This window comes from Pogona vitticeps, chromosome 6, assembly GCF_051106095.1.
Source record: "Pogona vitticeps strain Pit_001003342236 chromosome 6, PviZW2.1, whole genome shotgun sequence".
Taxonomy (NCBI): Eukaryota; Metazoa; Chordata; class Lepidosauria; order Squamata; family Agamidae; genus Pogona; species Pogona vitticeps.
In genome coordinates, this window is record NC_135788.1 from 87,644,993 (window position 1) to 87,662,313 (window position 17,321).

A 17,321-nucleotide genomic window follows, 5' to 3' on the forward strand; every position below is an offset into this window, starting at 1 on the left:
GAATTATTGGGAGGAAATATGTGGCAATAGCAATTTCACACACTGATCGACCACTATATTGTAAAAGTGCAAAATTAAAAAGAAAGAAATAAAAGGGAAATATTGTGATGCAATGAAATTGGGAGGCTATTGGATAGTGTGATAGAACTATGTTATAAATGAGTGATGAATGAGGGGGAAAGGGAGGAAGGTCAGCTGAGTAGAGAAGATGGGCAATAGGGGAGGGCAGTAAGTGCTGGGAGGAAATATTGGAGTACAGTTAGCAGTGTGTGTGAACAGGATGTATTGACACATCCCAGTATATCCTGCCACAACTGCCTGAAGCTAATATGATCAATTCAAAACCATTAAAATCAGTGACAAAATAACCCTGGAACAGCGGGGAACACCACCATAGTATAGATAAGCTCATGAAGATTTGGGGAGGAAGGGTAAAATACATTCAGAGGGCAAACGCAATGCAGTGAAGTCAACCTAAATACAGGTAGTCCTAATCTGCATAAATTGATATAATGATATTAAACAACAACATTCATTTTTATTAAATATGTGCTTAATATTTGTTGGTTATTGCAGTATCATTGCACTCAATACACAGAACAACGACTCATAGTAGAAGGTTACTTTTAGGAAGAATTAATATAATGACATACTGAAACTGCACATAAGTAAGCAGTGGTAGGATGACATTCTGGAAGACCTTGCTGGGTAGGGGAAGTCTCAGAGTTGCAGTCCAAAAAGGAATTTTATCATGTTCTGCTTTTAATAGTGAACTTAGATACATAATGTATTCTGACAGAAATGGAAATGTAATGGCAATACTGAGAGTGGTCGTATAGACCAGATGGGCGGGAAATAAATAAATAAATAAATAAATAAATAAATAAATAAATAAATAAATAAATAAATAAATAAAGAGAGAGAGAGAGAGAGAGAGAGAGAGAGAGAGAGAGAGGTATTAGCATGCACGGGGGGATTTTTATTAACAGAAACACCATTAAAAAGCAAACTGACAAACCTAAGTGGAGGGAGAGTCCAGTGATGACTAAACACACTCAGTAGCTATGCAATGTTGAGTGTAATTTGTGAAAGTAAAACTCAATGAGATGGTGGTATGCCTTGGTTAAGCCACTTTATACTGTATTGACCTAGAGCAGGCAGTCAGGAATCCTGTACAGGAGCCTTGCTTGTTGGAGACTATAATACAAAATGACATTTTGTTGCCAATCCCATTTGTTTCACCTCATGAACCCATACATTCTGTGAGAAATTCCATGGTCCAGCACCCTAATAATGGAGATTATACAAAGAAGGGAATATCATGACATGACCTCTCCTAGATAGAACTGCAACACACAAGTTTTCCCTCCCTCCATTCATACCAGCATGTACCCTCTTGTAATGCTGAACATTTTGCTAAAGGAATAATAGTAGATAATCTAAAGTTTCCTTTTACCCCATGACAACTTATTGACATAAATCATATGATTATATCCAGCTGATAGTAATTATTCCTAATTTATTTTTGTATGACTTGGATATCAGTAAATCTATCATCCTTTGTCCTCATATTTAAGGCCATTGCCTATTCCATCCTTAGCAGACAGAGTGAGAGCCTATTCTGACTAAACATGTTTATAAAATATAATATACTCAGTTATTTAAATTGGGAAATAATTAGTATCTGTGATTAATAAATAAATACTTGTGTTTCTGGCTCTTACTATTTCAGTAAGCAGACTACAATTTGCAGAATCACTCTGATAACTTATCTTAACTACAGCCTACAGAATCTCCCCAGCTAGCACAGTTTGGCCCATGGAGGTATAATCTCTCCAGTTATTTAAGTTGATGTAGCAGTAGCTTTTGTAAAAATGTCATGTTTCTCACTCCGGCAGTTTTGGATAGAGAACCACAACTCTCAGAATCCTTCAGCTTTCATGGTCAGTTGAGTTCTTCTTTAAATTGGGGCCTCAGCACTAGTCATGCAACACTGTATGTTTCCAGGTTTTATCATTTCAAGGCCTGAACAGAATTATGTTTGGAAACTTCTAAAGTTTAGGTAGAAAGCCTGCTGCCACCCTCCACCAGGCATGTCAAAGAGTACCTCAGCAATCATCTCTCAGTTTTGTTCCACTGAAATATGAAGAACCAAGACATGATTGGACATCAAAATGGCAGGAGGGTAGCTTCTGTGAGTTCACAGATGACCACTTGAAGAACCACCATTACGAAAGCAACCCATTGTTCTTTGGGGTTTCTGTGACTCACACTAACAGAAGATTGACAAGCTTTAAAGAACCAATTTCATATGCCAAGGAAATGTAGCACACCACCCGTGGGGCAAAATGCTGCAATGAAACTGGAAGGTCTTACACATTCCACCATAGCAGAGAAATAAACAATTGGAAAATCTCAAAGGAGCAGTTATATGAACGTAGAAATTCAAAGCCCTCCTTATCCTCTCTAGACATTTTTCCTTGGAGTGTGCCATGAGCTAGTCATTTATTTATGGAAAGCTACTAATTTCCCTCAGTCCCAAAAAGGCCACTAGGGGCTCCATGCACTTCATAAATACACTTAGGGATGGCAAGTCCAAATGACAGGATCTTGAAGTGGAAGATATGGAGACCCAAAGCAAAACAATGGTATTGTCTATCACAAGTTTCAATATTTATGTGAGAATAGGCATTTCAAATTGATGCTTTTGAATTGTGGTGTTGGAGGAGACTCTTGAGAGTCCCCTGGACTTCAAGGAGAGCAAACCTATCCATTTTGAAGGAAATCAACCCTGAGTGCTCACTGGAAGGACAGATCCTGAAGCTGAGGCTCCATTACTTTGGCCATCTCATGAGAAGAGAAGACTCCCAAGAAAAGACCCTGATGTTCGGAAAGTGTGGAGGCAAGAGGAGAAGGTGACAACAGAGGACGAGATGGCTGGACAGTGTCATCGAAGCTACCAACATGAATTTGACCAAACTCCAGGAGGCATTGAAAGACAGGAGGGCCTGGTGTGCTCTGGTCCATGGGCTCATGAAGAGTTGGACATGACTTAATGACTAAACAACAACAACAAATAGAGATGAGCCAATCTCCCTTTCTTAATAAAAGAATAAAATAAGGATCACAATTAGAGTAATCAATCAGAATTTTCTGGGATGACACCATGGAGAACTAAAATCAGGCAAAGCCCTTGGTCTCATTTCTGGAAAATACCTCGAAACACCTCTGCGAGGTGTTGCTGGAGAGTGATTCTATGGCACCTTTGCAAGCAATAGTGGCAATTTCCTCCTTGTGGACAAGAGATGGCTTGTAGATTGAAAAACTCTTGGGAAAGAAAGTGAAACTGTATCTCTCTCTCTCTCTCTCTCTCTCTCTCTCTCTCTCTCTCTCTCTCACACACACACACACACACACACACACACACACACACACCCCCGCAATGGTCAAAACATCTAGCTCTGCTGCATGGGTTATGCCTATGTACTATCTAATTAGAGAGCCATTCAATGCCTTATATAATTAATTGCGTATGTCAAATCAATTCCAACTTGCATTGACCCACCTAAGATTTTTCCTCCTGGTACAAACTATTCAGATGTGTTCTACCATTCTCTTTTTCTGGGGAAACTATGGGGGACCATATTGCTTGCCCAAGGCCACATAAGGAGTAAAATAAAAGAATGCAGCAAAAAACCAATGAAAGCTACATCCTCTTTTGAGAAAATAGCGTAGTCACACATCTAGACTATGGTCTAGAATTTGCTTTTGCTTCCAGCACCATCTGCTGTCCATTTGGATTCACAACTTGCCTAATTTTGTTTCCCCTAGGACTTGATAGTAAATAAACAGAATACTTATACATAAAAATTGCCCTTGAAATTGATTTAACACAGATGAAATAGACAAGCCATCACCCCAATCTGCTCCAATACTTGTTTAATTTCTACTACTTTCAATGTCTGTGCACAGTAAGAAGGATGCTATTATCAATCAGTTAGCACTTTGTGAGACCCGAGGCGAGGCTATAAAAGCACTTGCCGGAGTGTCATCCTCCTTTAAGAGAGAGAAGGAGATTCAAACGGAATCTACAGCTACTCACATCGCGGTCAGACACCAGGGTATAGACACCTGTGATTTGGAACAGGGTGTGAGGAGACTGTCAGTGGCTACCCAGAGAGGGATAGAAAAAGCGGGAACACGGATGGGGGAGAGACCATTGGTAGAGGCGGGACATGGAGATATAAAAGTGGGGCGAGACAACATACCAGGAGGTTGGGAATTGATATGGGTGGAGGATCCCTGGACAGGGAGATGTGAGAAAGTGAGGGTGCCTCGAGAGGAGGCAGATTACAGACGACGAAGAGGTTTACCCCCCAAACCGTCCTATTGGGGTGAATCAGAAGCTAGAGAGTGGCAGAGAAGGTTGAGAGAGGAAAAGGAGGCGGTAGAGAAGGAAGAGAGGGAAAGGAAAGCATGGTGTCTGGAGGAGGCTTGCCGGAGAAGGTATTTACCAGACCCTGGGACCCCTATGCAGAGGGAGCCGATCCCTATGACCTGGAGAGGGGAGATGAGACCTTACCCCTGATAGATGTGGACAGTGAAGCTAAGGAACCGGGTTAGACTAACCCATTTTCCAAAGGACCCTGGTATGATCCAAGTTACAATCCCTTTTTACAAGATGTATGGCCACCCTTGTTTGACCCGTTGGCGACGAGAGAAAAGAACAATGACAAGTTTAATGTTGACATGTCTTTATTTGATGTTCCAATAAATCCTAGGTCTGTTTTTCAAAAACCCGAGCATCCCGTGTTTCTGTCCGAAGAGCCTGAGGTAACTATTGAACCCTCACACACTTGCAGAAGGCATAAAAAATGAATGGAGACGTCAGGATAGGGAAGTGACTAGTGGTGACTGGAAGGAATTGATGGTATGAATGTCTGAAAGTATAAGACTTATATCTGCCAGTGGGTCCTGGGTCATTTCAAGTCTCCTTGAAACAGCAAATACAAACAATGATTATAGAACAGATTACCACAGTGAGGCTGCCTTTCAGATATTTTTTTGAAACCTGAGATCTGTACAAAGCAGAATGTCCTAGATTCAAACATGCTGGATGTAACTTGTCTATTCTTTAAAAGTTACACAAACACATACAATGAGTAAATAAATAAAGTATTACAAGTGCAGAATTTTAATATTAACTAATTATATTCCTTCAGATCAACAATAGGGTGGCTTAAATGCTTTTCCTTAGCGTAGTAAGTTGAACTAGGGTACGGCCATTTAATCAATGAGGATTTGGTTGATAAATACCTCTGTAAATGCCATTGATTCAAATCTCTACTCTAAATATGACACTACAATAAAGTAAGTCACAATGAGAATTCTGTTAGTAGGCATCCTTCAGTCTCAAGAGACTATGGTAACGTGCTCTGAACAGAGGTCTTGGAACAGCGTCTAGTGTGGCTGAGAAGGCCAATTTAAGAGTGACAATCCCTTCCACACTGAAGACAAATACAGTCTGTCCCCTGTCCACCTCCCTAATTTTGCTCATTTTGGGGCTGCCTCTTTGCCTCGGCCTGCTGAACAAGTGTCTCTTCAAATTCGGAGAGGTCATGCTGCACTGCCTGCCTCCAGACTGAACGCTCAGATGTCAAGGTTTCCCATCTTTCGAGGTCCATTCCTAAGGCCTTCAGATCCCGCTTACAGATATCCTTTTATCGCAGCTATCGTCTCCCTCTGGGGCGCTTTCCCTGCACTAATGGGAGCATTTGAATCAATGGAACCTATGAAGGAGCTGACTTGCCAAATCCCTTCTGATTCAATTGGCATGCTCTGCTATAACCTGACAGTTGACACACTAAGCAACAGACTTTGGTTGTTCTAAGCTCAGTCCTATACATAGATATACTTACCTATTGAACCCTGCAGGATACATCCACATTCCGCAGGAACTGACATGATCATTAGTGAGAGTTTTGTTGATTTGCACTTCAATCTACCTAAATAAAAACAGAGTAAGTTTAAAATACAATAGGAAAATTCATTAAGAAATAGAAAACTTTGGCACAAGCAAGATAGATCTAAGATAGGGTTAACACAGTAAAAATGAAGCTGGTGGCTTTTAATAATTAAAAAAACATGTAGAGCAGTGTTATACACTACATCAACATATTCTGATATATTCTGTACAGGAAAATTGCTTGTATATAAATGGAAGCAGATGCAAAATAAATGTTCTGTTATTGCCATTAAGAGATACAAAAATTAACTGTATGGGGCCAACAATGAATGAAAAGCTTTTACGCTGTACCAAGCTTTACACTCTTAACAAAGATCAGATATACTTTTCAAAGGCTTAAATTTACGTCATCTATTATAAGAATACAGTTTGTAATTTGGAAATTGTCAAACTGTAAAAAGAACAAGAACAGGCCTCTGGACATGATAGATTAATTGCAGAACTTGGCAGAACCTTTGATGGAAAATTTTTAAGAAATATACAAAACAGAAGGAAATCATCTATTTCTTGAGCAGCGAACAGGATGGCCAAAATCCAACAGTCATTGTATTTCTGCTAGATCAATCTGATTCTACCACAGTTGGCAATCCTCTCCCTTCCCTTCTGCACCCATTTGGCACCATAAAAACCCATTCTAGCTAGGAAATTCTCTAAGGGAATTGATAATTTAAACCCTGTTGCAACAGTTCCATTGGCTGCTGACCCATTTTCGGGCACCATTCAAATCCAGGTTTCAACCTACATAAAGCCCTAAACAGCTTGGATCCAAGCTATCTCCAGGACCTTGTCTACCTTTATGAGCATGCCCAGGTATTGAAATAATCAGGGAGACCTTTCTCTCAGTCTCACCACCTCCACAGGTACATTTGTTTGGGGACATGGGAGAGGGCCTTCTCTGTTGCCACACTCCAGACTCTGGAAAACTCTCTCACAGGAGGCCAGGTCTTTGCTGTCCTTCCATAAGCAGACAAAGACCCTTCTCTTCAGACAGGTTTTCCTTTAGGGACTGGCAGTCCGAGAGGGGTTTTTTTAAATGGAGTGTTGTGCCTTGTTGCTTTGAATGTGTTTCTGGTGTCGATTTTGTTTATCATTTTTACGTATGGTGTTAGATTCTTTTAAAATATTTGTATCTTTACTGTTTTTAGCTTTAAAACATTGACTTTTACTTATGTAAGCCACCTTGGGTCCTTTTTAAGGAGAAAGGGGGTTGTAAAAATATTTTAAACAAACAAACAATCCTGGTGATTACACACAGCAAAGCTCAATGTGGGGAAGCCCATTGGGGAACTGAGCAGAAAATTGTCTTTTGTTGTTCTGCTGGCAGGGGCAGTTTAAATGTTTTCCAAAAGGGTTGACATTGCTTTTGCCTGTTTTCTGCCCAGTGTGATTGCTCAATCTGATATAAAGGGGCACTTGTGGGGGTCTGTGAATTCCCTCAACTGTGCACCTCCTGTTTCCAAACAGCTTTTTTTAAAAAAGGTTTCAACTCAGGATGGAACACAGTACTGTATCACTAGGGCACTTTGGAAAACTAAATAAACAGATAAAGAGAAATTGCCAATTAGCATCTTGTTAACACCTCAAGGCAACTTCTGCTGTTGTAGCTCTCTGCAAACTGAGCTCTCTGCCTTTGCTCCTGCTGACCTGTGCAAACTGTCATCTGGTTGGATACAACAATTTTACCCATTAAAATTCAATGTGATCAAGGAACAGGGACTCCTGGTGTGGTGTCCCCTACCTTATGGAATTCTACCTTGTAGTTGTCTTCTTTCCAATGGTTGTGAAAACCTAACATGGATTTTTATTTATGACTTATATTGCCATTCTGAAAATAGTTTTATACATTACTGCATTATATCATTACACTTTTCTGGGATTTTGCATTAAACTTTCAATATACATTCCAATCCTCAAGAAAGGAGATGCCAAGGAATGCAGCAAGTATAGGATCATTGCTCTGATTTCTCAAGCAAGCAAAGTGATGCTTGAGGTGCTGCAACAAAAGATTTTACCTTATGAGAAACAAGAAATGCCTGATGTTCAAGCTGGATTCTGAAAAGGAAGAGGTTCTTGAGATCATATTGCAAATATCCACTGACTACTGGAGCATACCAAAGAATTTCAGAATATCAGTCTGTGCTTTGTTGACTACAGCAAAGTCTTTGTGTGGATCATAAGAAAGCATGGGTTGTTCTGAAATAAGTTGATTTGTCTTAGCACTTTATTATCCTGATACATAATCTGTATTGTGGACAAGAAGCTACTATTAAGACAGAAAGTGGAGAGAGAATAGTTTCCTATAGGCAAAGGTGTCACACAAGGATGCATTTTATCCCATTGTTTATTATATCTGTATGCAGAACATATCATATGGAAAACCAGACTAGATTCAGATGAAGGAGGAGTGAAAATTGGTGGAATGAAAATTGGTGGAAAAAACATCAGTAATTTAAGATATGCATATGATAGCATACTGCTGGCAGAAAGCAGCAATAAGTTGAAACTACTGTTAGGGAAAGTGAAAGAAGAAAGTGCCAAAGCAGGACTGCAGTTGAACCTTAAGAAGACAAGTATGAGGATGTGTCATTGGAGACAAAGGCCAAGATCACCTATACTTTTGTATCTGTGGTCACCATGTACAGTTGTGAAAACTGGATAGTAAAGAAGATTGATAGGAGGAAAAAATGATTTATTTTAAATATGGCGCTGGAGGAGAAAGTGTGGACTGCCAGAAAGACAAACAATTGGGCACATCATGAGAAGGCAAGTTTCTCTGGGAAATACAATAATGCTGGGAAAGATTGGAAGGCAGCAGGAAAAGAGGAAGACCAAATATGAGATGGATCCATTCCCTAAAGGAAGTCACAGGCTTGAGTTTACAAGAGCTGAGCAGGGCTGTTGGAAGATGAGACATTTTGGAGATTGCTAATTCCTAGAGTTGCCATAAATTGGAGGCAATTTGACAGCATTTAACAACATAGTGCCTTGTATTTTTATATTTGTTTTGTTTACTGCCTTAAGGGGAAATAGTTCAGAAATATTTAAATACATTAATGAACCGCTTCTTAAGTTACACTGGACCAAAGCTTAAACAAACATCTTGAACAGCTCTTACTGACCAACAGTAAGAATTCACTTGTCACTCTCCTGTCGATGACCATTAACGACTAAATTGATATCACCATACCAGCCGTTTTGCATTTCCATTACACTTCGTATTCATACCCTCCCTATCAATGTATAAAAATCGGTCTACTGATCCTAAATTCTGAAAATCTAAAGAGGTAAGACTCAAGTCTTATCAAATCTTATCTCAAATAATTTGTTGCTTTTAAGATCCCACAAGACTCCTTGATGCTGTACTAATGTCAGTGCAACCTACAAGTTCAATAGCTTCTCTCTTTGTTACCGCAACGCACTGTGGTCTCATGTTAAGCATTGCTTTTACTTCATCTATTTGTTATTCTAAATTAAGTAAAACCATACATGTTGTGGAAATGTGTTCCAAATAAGACATCTACTTCTAGGCAACATTGGAAGATAGCAACCCGTGCCTGGTGTTGGTGCAACAGCAGCCCAGTCAACTGCTCTGTGGGAGGAAATCAAAAGCGGAGTGAGGGGAACTAGAGATATAAGAATACTGTACAACCCTTTTCGGTTTACCTCAGAGCAACTCTAAGTACTTCTCCCCTCCTCCGCGGTTTTAAAAGCTAGTAATTACCCGTGTGAGGAAGGTACTCCTTTATTATTGGGTTTGCTTGGTTTTTTTAAAAAAAGTCCTGTGTTTTAACTGCCTTTCAACACGCCCCTTTTCTATCTATCTTTCTCTCCACTTGTTGGTTTATTTTATTTATTTTTATTTTTGAGCGGGAAATGGGTTGACACCATCCAACCGTCTTTTGCCTATCACCGGGTGAACAACCTCATTTCCCCATTTCTCATTGGGTACGAGACCGCGCGTCCAATCACGTGCCGGGAGCCTGTCTGTGAATTAGGAAGCCGGCAAGGCGAAAGAGTGGAGAAGATACGATTGGACGTCGGAGCCAACTCGCGTATTAGGTGGAGAATCGGGCGAAGGAGATGCGACAGATTGAGTTTGCGATTGGCTCTTGTGTATCAGGAGTGACCATCATAATCACCAATTAACGTGCACAGTTTAGGGGGTGGGAAGAAGTAAGTTTCTGGCGCGGTGGCTATTGGTTGTCCTAAATTCCAATACCCTCGTGGTTACCCTCCTGGACACTTGGGAAAGATAAGGCTAGGTGGGAGGAATTGCTTATTCTCATTGGTTGCGTTGCGATTAATGTTGTCCAATTGCGTGAAGGCATGGGCTGGGGGGCGGGAAGGAGAACCCCTACGAGGCCCTTCCTTACCTATCCCCCCTCCCCCTCGCTGTCAGGCTTGGTAACGGCCGCTGTGGGTTTATTCCCTCCCCCTCCCCTCAGATTAAGCGTCGACTCCCCCGGTCATGGCGGGGGACCTACGACGCCCCTCCATGGCCCTTGGTTTCTCTTGAAGAGAGGGAGTGAGAGGCACATTTAGACCTGTGTAGGGAAGGGGATGGAGGTGAGAGGGTGAAGATGAGGGGAATCTAGCGGCGGAGTAAAAGGAAGAACGGCCGGGGTAGTAAACTTGATAGGAAAAACGTTGGGTGGAAAGGCGTCAGCACAACCTTTAGAAGTACCTGAGGGGGAAACCCACTGGGCAGAGACACAAAAGTCGAGTAGGAAGAGGGGTATGAATTAGAAAGGTGCTGGAAATAAGGAGAGGTCGAAAGGAAAAGGAACAAGGCTGTTTTTGAGGGTGGTTACTTAAGAGTAGCAAGTGGAGTAAAACAGCTGTTCCGAAGTGTGTGGGAGCTTTAAAGACCATAAGAGAAGGAAAAGAAACAGTACATGAGAGATAGGGAAGAGGGGTGGGCCAAGAGCTGTGAAGTCTAAACGGGTATGCAGGGTGAGGTGAAGATGTGAAATTAGGAAAAGTAATAACTAAGCAAATTATTATGTAGTTCAAATTGTCCTTAGTTGTGTCGAACCAGCTATTCATCTTGCCATGCTTTTCCATACCCATCTAGCACTTCTGAGTGGATCTTACCCTTTGAGAGAAACATTTGGTTTACAAGGCATTGGATTATAATACAGAATTGGTATATTTAGAGATATAAATTTTTGAAAAAAGGCTGAATTTTTAAACAAATCTGCTAACTGTTGCTTCAGCAGCTGCAAGTCCATACTCTCAGAATCCATACAAAACTGAGCTCCATTTGTCCACAGTTTAAAAAAATACAAAGGTCATCTGTACAATTTCTTATCCTTTATCTATATTAGTGTGGAATAGATTGAAATGGGTTTTCTTTAAGAGACTGGCTCCTAAACTTTGAATACTGTATTAACATGTTAACACTTGGCATACTGAAATGTATAGACTTTGCCTGCTGGGCAACTCTTAAAAGGATACCATTGTTGAAGCAAATAATGTCCACATAAGTTAATTGTTTGTCTTTCTACTTTCACTGTTTTGTCTCAGCCTAAAGTAACTTTCAGAGGCACCAACCGCCTTCTGAATAGTGCAGAGCCCAATGGAAGATTGACGGACGTGTTCAATAACGTTATGACAGGTTGCAGCTCCTTCTATGATTGCTACAAATTGCAGGTTCAGTGTTTTTTTTTTAATTAGAAATAATTTTCCATCAAAATGCACTAGAGAGTAAGAGCAAGTAAAGAGTGTATGACAGCAACATGGTATACTGACTTTGTAATAAACACTGTACTTGAAATGCATTAGCAGTTGTCCTCATATGATTCCTATATTTGATAATGGGTTATCTTCAGGTTTAATAATATGTGAAGTGCACATATTGAAACCAAAGAAGTTTAAGTTAATTACTGATTTTGGTATGTGTGCGCTATATAGTAGTACCTCGGTTTATGTGCGCCTTGGTTTACAAGCCAAAATCCATAAGAAATAATACCTCGGTTTACGTTTTTTACGGATTTTTTTTCGCTGTACAAAAAGGATGCATTGTACCTGGAGGTTTTTAGTGCCGCCCCCCGTTACTACGGCAATCCACATTCCAGTTTATGTAATTTCCGCATGCATTACATAATGTCCCAGATGACAGATTAATTTCATAAACCGAGGTACTACTGTACATGGTTAAGTATTCTGCAACCCAAGATAGTATCTAGAGCAACCTTTCCTTAGTTTGTGCTCTCTAGAATCATTATGGCATGCCAGGTTCGGAAAACCAGGTCTAAAGTAAGTATTGCACTTCAGGTGTGTTAATGCAATTATTGCACTGAGTCTATTTTTGCTGTCCTTTCCTGCCATTTCTTATTTGATAATATCATAGAAATCAATAGTCTGTATACAGTCTATTGACACATCCAGAAGACCTAGGAAGGAACAAATCCAGATGAAATACCTTTCCTCTGTGTTGCAACTTTTCTTTTGTTCTGATGTGCATTCCTCAGAGCTTTCATACTTGATAGGTACGAACCAAATTAGATGTAAAGGTTCAGTAGGTTTTTAACAGCAAAGGTGAATAAGCATGTTTGCATGCTTCTTTTTGTGTCAGGGTGGTGTAGATGGCTTTTCAGGATGATCTCCTGTTCGGATAATGCTGAGGCCCATGCCTTCTTTTCAGACATCAAAAATAGTTTGGTTAATAGCCCTTTTATTCCTTGATTTTTATATTTGTAAAATGTATTTTTACTATATGTAGCCTATTGCTGATGTACTACATCAGTTATTTAATTTTTTTTCCTTTGCCTTGCCTTAAAGGGCTAATCAAGAAACCACCCACAATTGATTCCGTGATGGTGGCTTCAGCTGCAGACAGTTTCTGGACTGTCTCTTTTGGAGAAGGCAAATAATTTTTTTGACCAATTTAAAAAAAATATCTTGGTTAGATAATTCTAATCAAGCCTGACTGTTCCCAAGTGGCTCACCCTAGCTTGTTCTTTGCTGCTAGTTTAGCTTTACCCTCAAATTGCAAAGGCACCTAAAAATTGGTATTGTACTTACATATCAACTTGGAAAAAGTGTCATGTCCATGTTTTAAATAACAGTTTAAATGGCTTAAAACACCTTGTTCATTAGAAACATTGCATAAGTGCTTAGATATATAGCTGCCTTGGGTTCTTTTTAATGAGAAGAATGGGATAAAAATATTTTAGATAAATATATGAATGGAAACCCAAGAAAATGGAAAAGTTACTTCAACAATTTCAAATATTATTTGAAGCATTTCGGTCTTCACCTTTAGCACATACATTGCAATACACTGGGGTCTTGACTTAAGAATGGCTTGAGTTAAGAACATTTTGACTTAAGAACCGCTCTCATAGGAAAATATTGACTTGACTTAAGTACTTAGATTTGAGTTAAGAACTGAAAAAAACCCACGTGGGAGGCAGGGAAAGTGCAAAAAGTGAACTTTCAGTTAACTGTTGGCCAGTGAAAAGGGTACCTGTCTGCTTCCTCACTCCTCCCAGCGTTTAGAGAGTGGATTGGGAGACAGTCTTCAGACTGCCTGGTACTGTAATGCCTGGACTGTATTTTCCCTGCCTTCCCTGAATCTTTCTTGACCTAAGAAAAAAAGAAACAAAATATCTCCCTCTAGTGGTCGAAGGCGGAATAGCAGCTTCCCATTAGTTTCTATGGACGGAAAAGAGCAGATATGGATTAAATGGTTTTCAATGCATTCCTATGGGAAATGCAGATTTGACTTGAGAACTTTTTGACTTGAGAACCACCTTCCAATACGGATTAAGTTCTCAAGTCAAGACCCCACTGTACTTGAATGCAACTCTCATCAACTTTGCCTGGTATAGTCTCTGATGAGGTGTTGTGGAAGTGCAACAGCTCCATGGAGACCCACATATTCCCCATCCTTCTTTGAGCCAAAAAGCTTCTGAAACAGTTTACAAAGCTGAGTGATAAGACAGTGCCTGTCCATGGGCTTACGATCTAGAAAACATGACAGATGAAGAAAAGAGAATTGACTACCAGTTGGGAAAAGCTCGCAGGTACTAGTTCGTAGTTACAGTTCTGAGCATTTCCAAATGGGATGAAATTATAGTGATGAAATGGTTGTTGCTACATCACACTTTTGGAGGACAAGTATCTTGGTTCTAATGGTTGTGGGGTTTTTGTGTTCTTTGGCCGTGTTCAGAACACGGCTAAAGAACCTGAAAAACCCACAACAACCATTAGATCCCGGCCGTGAAAGCCATCTCGAATACATATCTTGGTTCTAATTTTTCAGCAATCTTTCTCCAGTATCAAAGTGTACTTATATGCTTATTTTTGGAAAAATGCGACACTTCATATATGATAAGCACAAGAGCAGTAGAAGTCTGTGCAAAGTTTATTGTACTCATGGAGAAAGAAAGAATTGTGTATAAACATACATTCAAGGTTATATTTGTAATACGGCATGCAGTGTTGGACACATTCCATTGTTAAATGTGTTTTGTTGTACCATGGACTGCAGATGTGTGGTAAACAACATGCTCACAGAATTAAAATCATATAATGTGCATATAACTTTTAGTTTTAGAAAATTAATATGATGCCTGAATAATGTATGAAATCCAAATAGAACCATCTGTAGACCAAAGTACTTTAGCTCCACAAATTCAAATCTTCATTAATATGCTAAATTCTGCTGTGTTGTAATCAGGATCACCAATAGACAGTCTTTAACTTTCAGAATTAATTCCCTACAGTTAATTTGAAAACAAATTAGATTTTTACCACTATGTCCTTATTTTAATAGCAACTGGAAATTAGAAGATGCTGGATTATTACACTTGGAATTGGTGAGGGAATAAATACTCTCGTTTTAAAGCAAGAGTTCAGTATACAGTACTTGAAACGGATACCAGATGTCTTTTGTGTAACATGTTAGCTTAATTCTCAAAAGTAATACGGCATGCAGTGTTGGACACATTCCATTGTTGAATGTGTTTTGTTGTACCATGGACTGCAGATATGTGGTAAACAACATGCTCACAGAATTAAAATCATATAATGTACATTTAACTTTTAGTTTTAAAGAGTTAATATGATGCCTGAATAATGTATGAAATCCAGATAGAACCATCTGTAGACCAAAGTACTGTATAGTAGGCTTTAGCTCCACAAATTCAAATCTTCATTAATATGCTAAATTCTGCTATGTTGTAATCAGGATAACCAATAGACAGTCTTTAACTTTCAGAATTAATTCCCTACAGTTAATTTGAAAACAAATTAGATTTTACCACTATATCATTATTTTAATAGCAACTGGAAATTAGAAGATGCTGGATTATTACACTTGGAATTGGTGAGGGAATAAATAATCTCAAGGTTTTAAAGCAAGAGTTCAGTGTACTTGAAACGGATACCAGATGTCTTTCTTGTAACACGTTAGCTTAATTCTCAAAAGTAAAAAACGATCTGATTATCTGAGTCAAATTGTTTGCCTTCCCATAGTGTGTGCAATGACTTATTTTTAGCAGACATGGAGAACTATCCAGTTATATGTCACATCAGACAGCTGAACTTGGTGACCTATTTACCCTTTACAGCCCATGTACTGTATTTCAGTTTAACAAACTTGATATGGCATTTCTGCAAGGAAATAGCATACTTTTTAAAATGTTTCTTTTTGCATTTAAAATACAGAATGAAGAGAATGTAGACTTACGGAAAACATACAATACTTCACTGTCTCCAGCTTCTGAATGTTCAAATAGTGTTGACTCTTCTCTTTTCTATGTCCCATGGTCTACATATGCAGATGATGTTAAACAACCCCCTACTTCTCAGATTAGCATAAAGAACAGGTACATGATTTAACTATTAAATGAACAGAAAGAAAAAACTATATGGTAAATTGTTTGATTTCACCTTGTAGTTAATAATCTCTATACCGCTCTGTCTGCAGAATCGAAAGCTACAGTTTTCTTTAACGAAAACTGTCCAAAGATAAGGGTTCAAGAAATTTGGAGGTTTAGATTGTTTTTCTGTATCTGGAAAAAAAACTGAGCTTAACTGATGCTCAGAAAACTCGTGTGTGGCTCTCCTTCATAAGGATCCTCTCCCATTTTTTCCCTTTTCGTTGACAACAGAGAAATAAGACAAGAAATTTTTTTTCCATAACATTTCCCAGTCCTTCCTACTTCCATCACTTGCTCTGATGTATAGCATCTGCAGTACTTTCAAGAACTCTTGCAATTACAAGAAGTATTGAGAACTATAATTGCTGTCCAGAATCCTATAGGTGTTTATGTAAGGATTGCATAATGTGGTATGGTTAACTGATGAGGTTCTAGGGGGCAACTGAGTTGCACAATTGGTTGCATGAATAGGTGCATGACCAAGATGCAACCTGACACCTTGCCAGTTAGTGACAATTAGCTCTGGCAACTTACACAAACAATAATAGGATTCTGGTCACTGACTGCTATAGTCTATTATGCATCCTTGTTCCATTAATCTAAGGGTGCAACTACACAGATGGGAATATACGTGTTGATCTGCTACAATGTGCACATGTTGAAATAGGGTTTTCCTGAGTGAAATTGCTATAACTGTCCAGATGATACAGTGTGAAGTCAGCAGGAGCAGAGGCAGGCAGTTTGATTTGCATTGACTTTCAACAGCAGAAGCTGCCTTAAAGTGGGAACTAGTGGTACTGTACTTGGCAATTTCCACTTCTTTCTTATTGTTCTCCTGAGTACCCTAATGAAAACCCTTTTTTTTTTAATTTTAAAAAATGGTTTGGAGATGTGGGTCATTTGGTTGAGGGAAACTGTCATCCTCCCAAGCATCTCTTTTCATTGGATCAGGTGATCACACTAGCAGAAAGGGAACAAAAGCCATGCCAAATGAATTGCAACAATGAAACTACTCCAGCCAGCTTAATTAAAAACAAAAAAAATATGTTTCCCTGATCAAAACAGACAATTCCACAGCAGGTTTGCCTGCATTGAACTTTACTCCATGTAGTCACCAGGCTTTTATTTGAATTCATCTATGCCAATCTGACATAAATTGCATGGTAAATAACTGATGTAGTTACACCCTAAGACCAGAGGAGTTGGGGTAGAATGAAATGAAAAAACATTTCTCATTGCTTTATATTTCTGGTTCCATACTGATAAAGGAAGTGGGCAAGATTGTTTTAAGGATTATAGAGGAAAGACTTTATGGGGGTTAGGTGGCAGATGTTTATGCAGCTAGTTGAGGTGGAGCTTTGTGAAGCTCATACATCTCTTTAGGGTGCAATTTCCACAATCCTGCA

At 39.3% G+C, this 17,321-nt stretch overlaps 1 protein-coding gene and 1 long non-coding RNA gene across 3 annotated transcripts in view; one reads left to right on the forward strand and one right to left on the reverse strand.

The window, feature by feature from the left end:
* Nucleotides 1–1,518: 1,518 nt before the first annotated feature.
* Nucleotides 1,519–5,995, reverse strand: LOC144583618 (uncharacterized). Its single transcript, XR_013537520.1, has 2 exons — nt 5,919–5,995; nt 1,519–4,993 (listed from the first exon to the last, which is right to left on the reverse strand). It is a non-coding gene; the product is annotated as an uncharacterized LOC144583618 (long non-coding RNA).
* MEIOC (meiosis specific with coiled-coil domain) overlaps nt 5,518–17,321 on the forward strand; it is a 31,392-nt gene continuing 19,588 nt past the window's right edge. The window contains exons 1-3 of one of the 2 annotated variants that reach the window (XM_078377798.1): nt 5,518–10,441; nt 11,552–11,677; nt 15,701–15,861. In XM_078377798.1, coding sequence (XP_078233924.1) covers nt 10,352–10,441; nt 11,552–11,677; nt 15,701–15,861 — 377 coding nt within the window. In that variant the 5' untranslated portion in view covers nt 5,518–10,351. Of the gene's footprint in view, nt 10,592–11,551; nt 11,678–15,700; nt 15,862–17,321 lie in introns of both variants that reach the window. The other variant, XM_020798011.3, reaches the window with a different exon arrangement.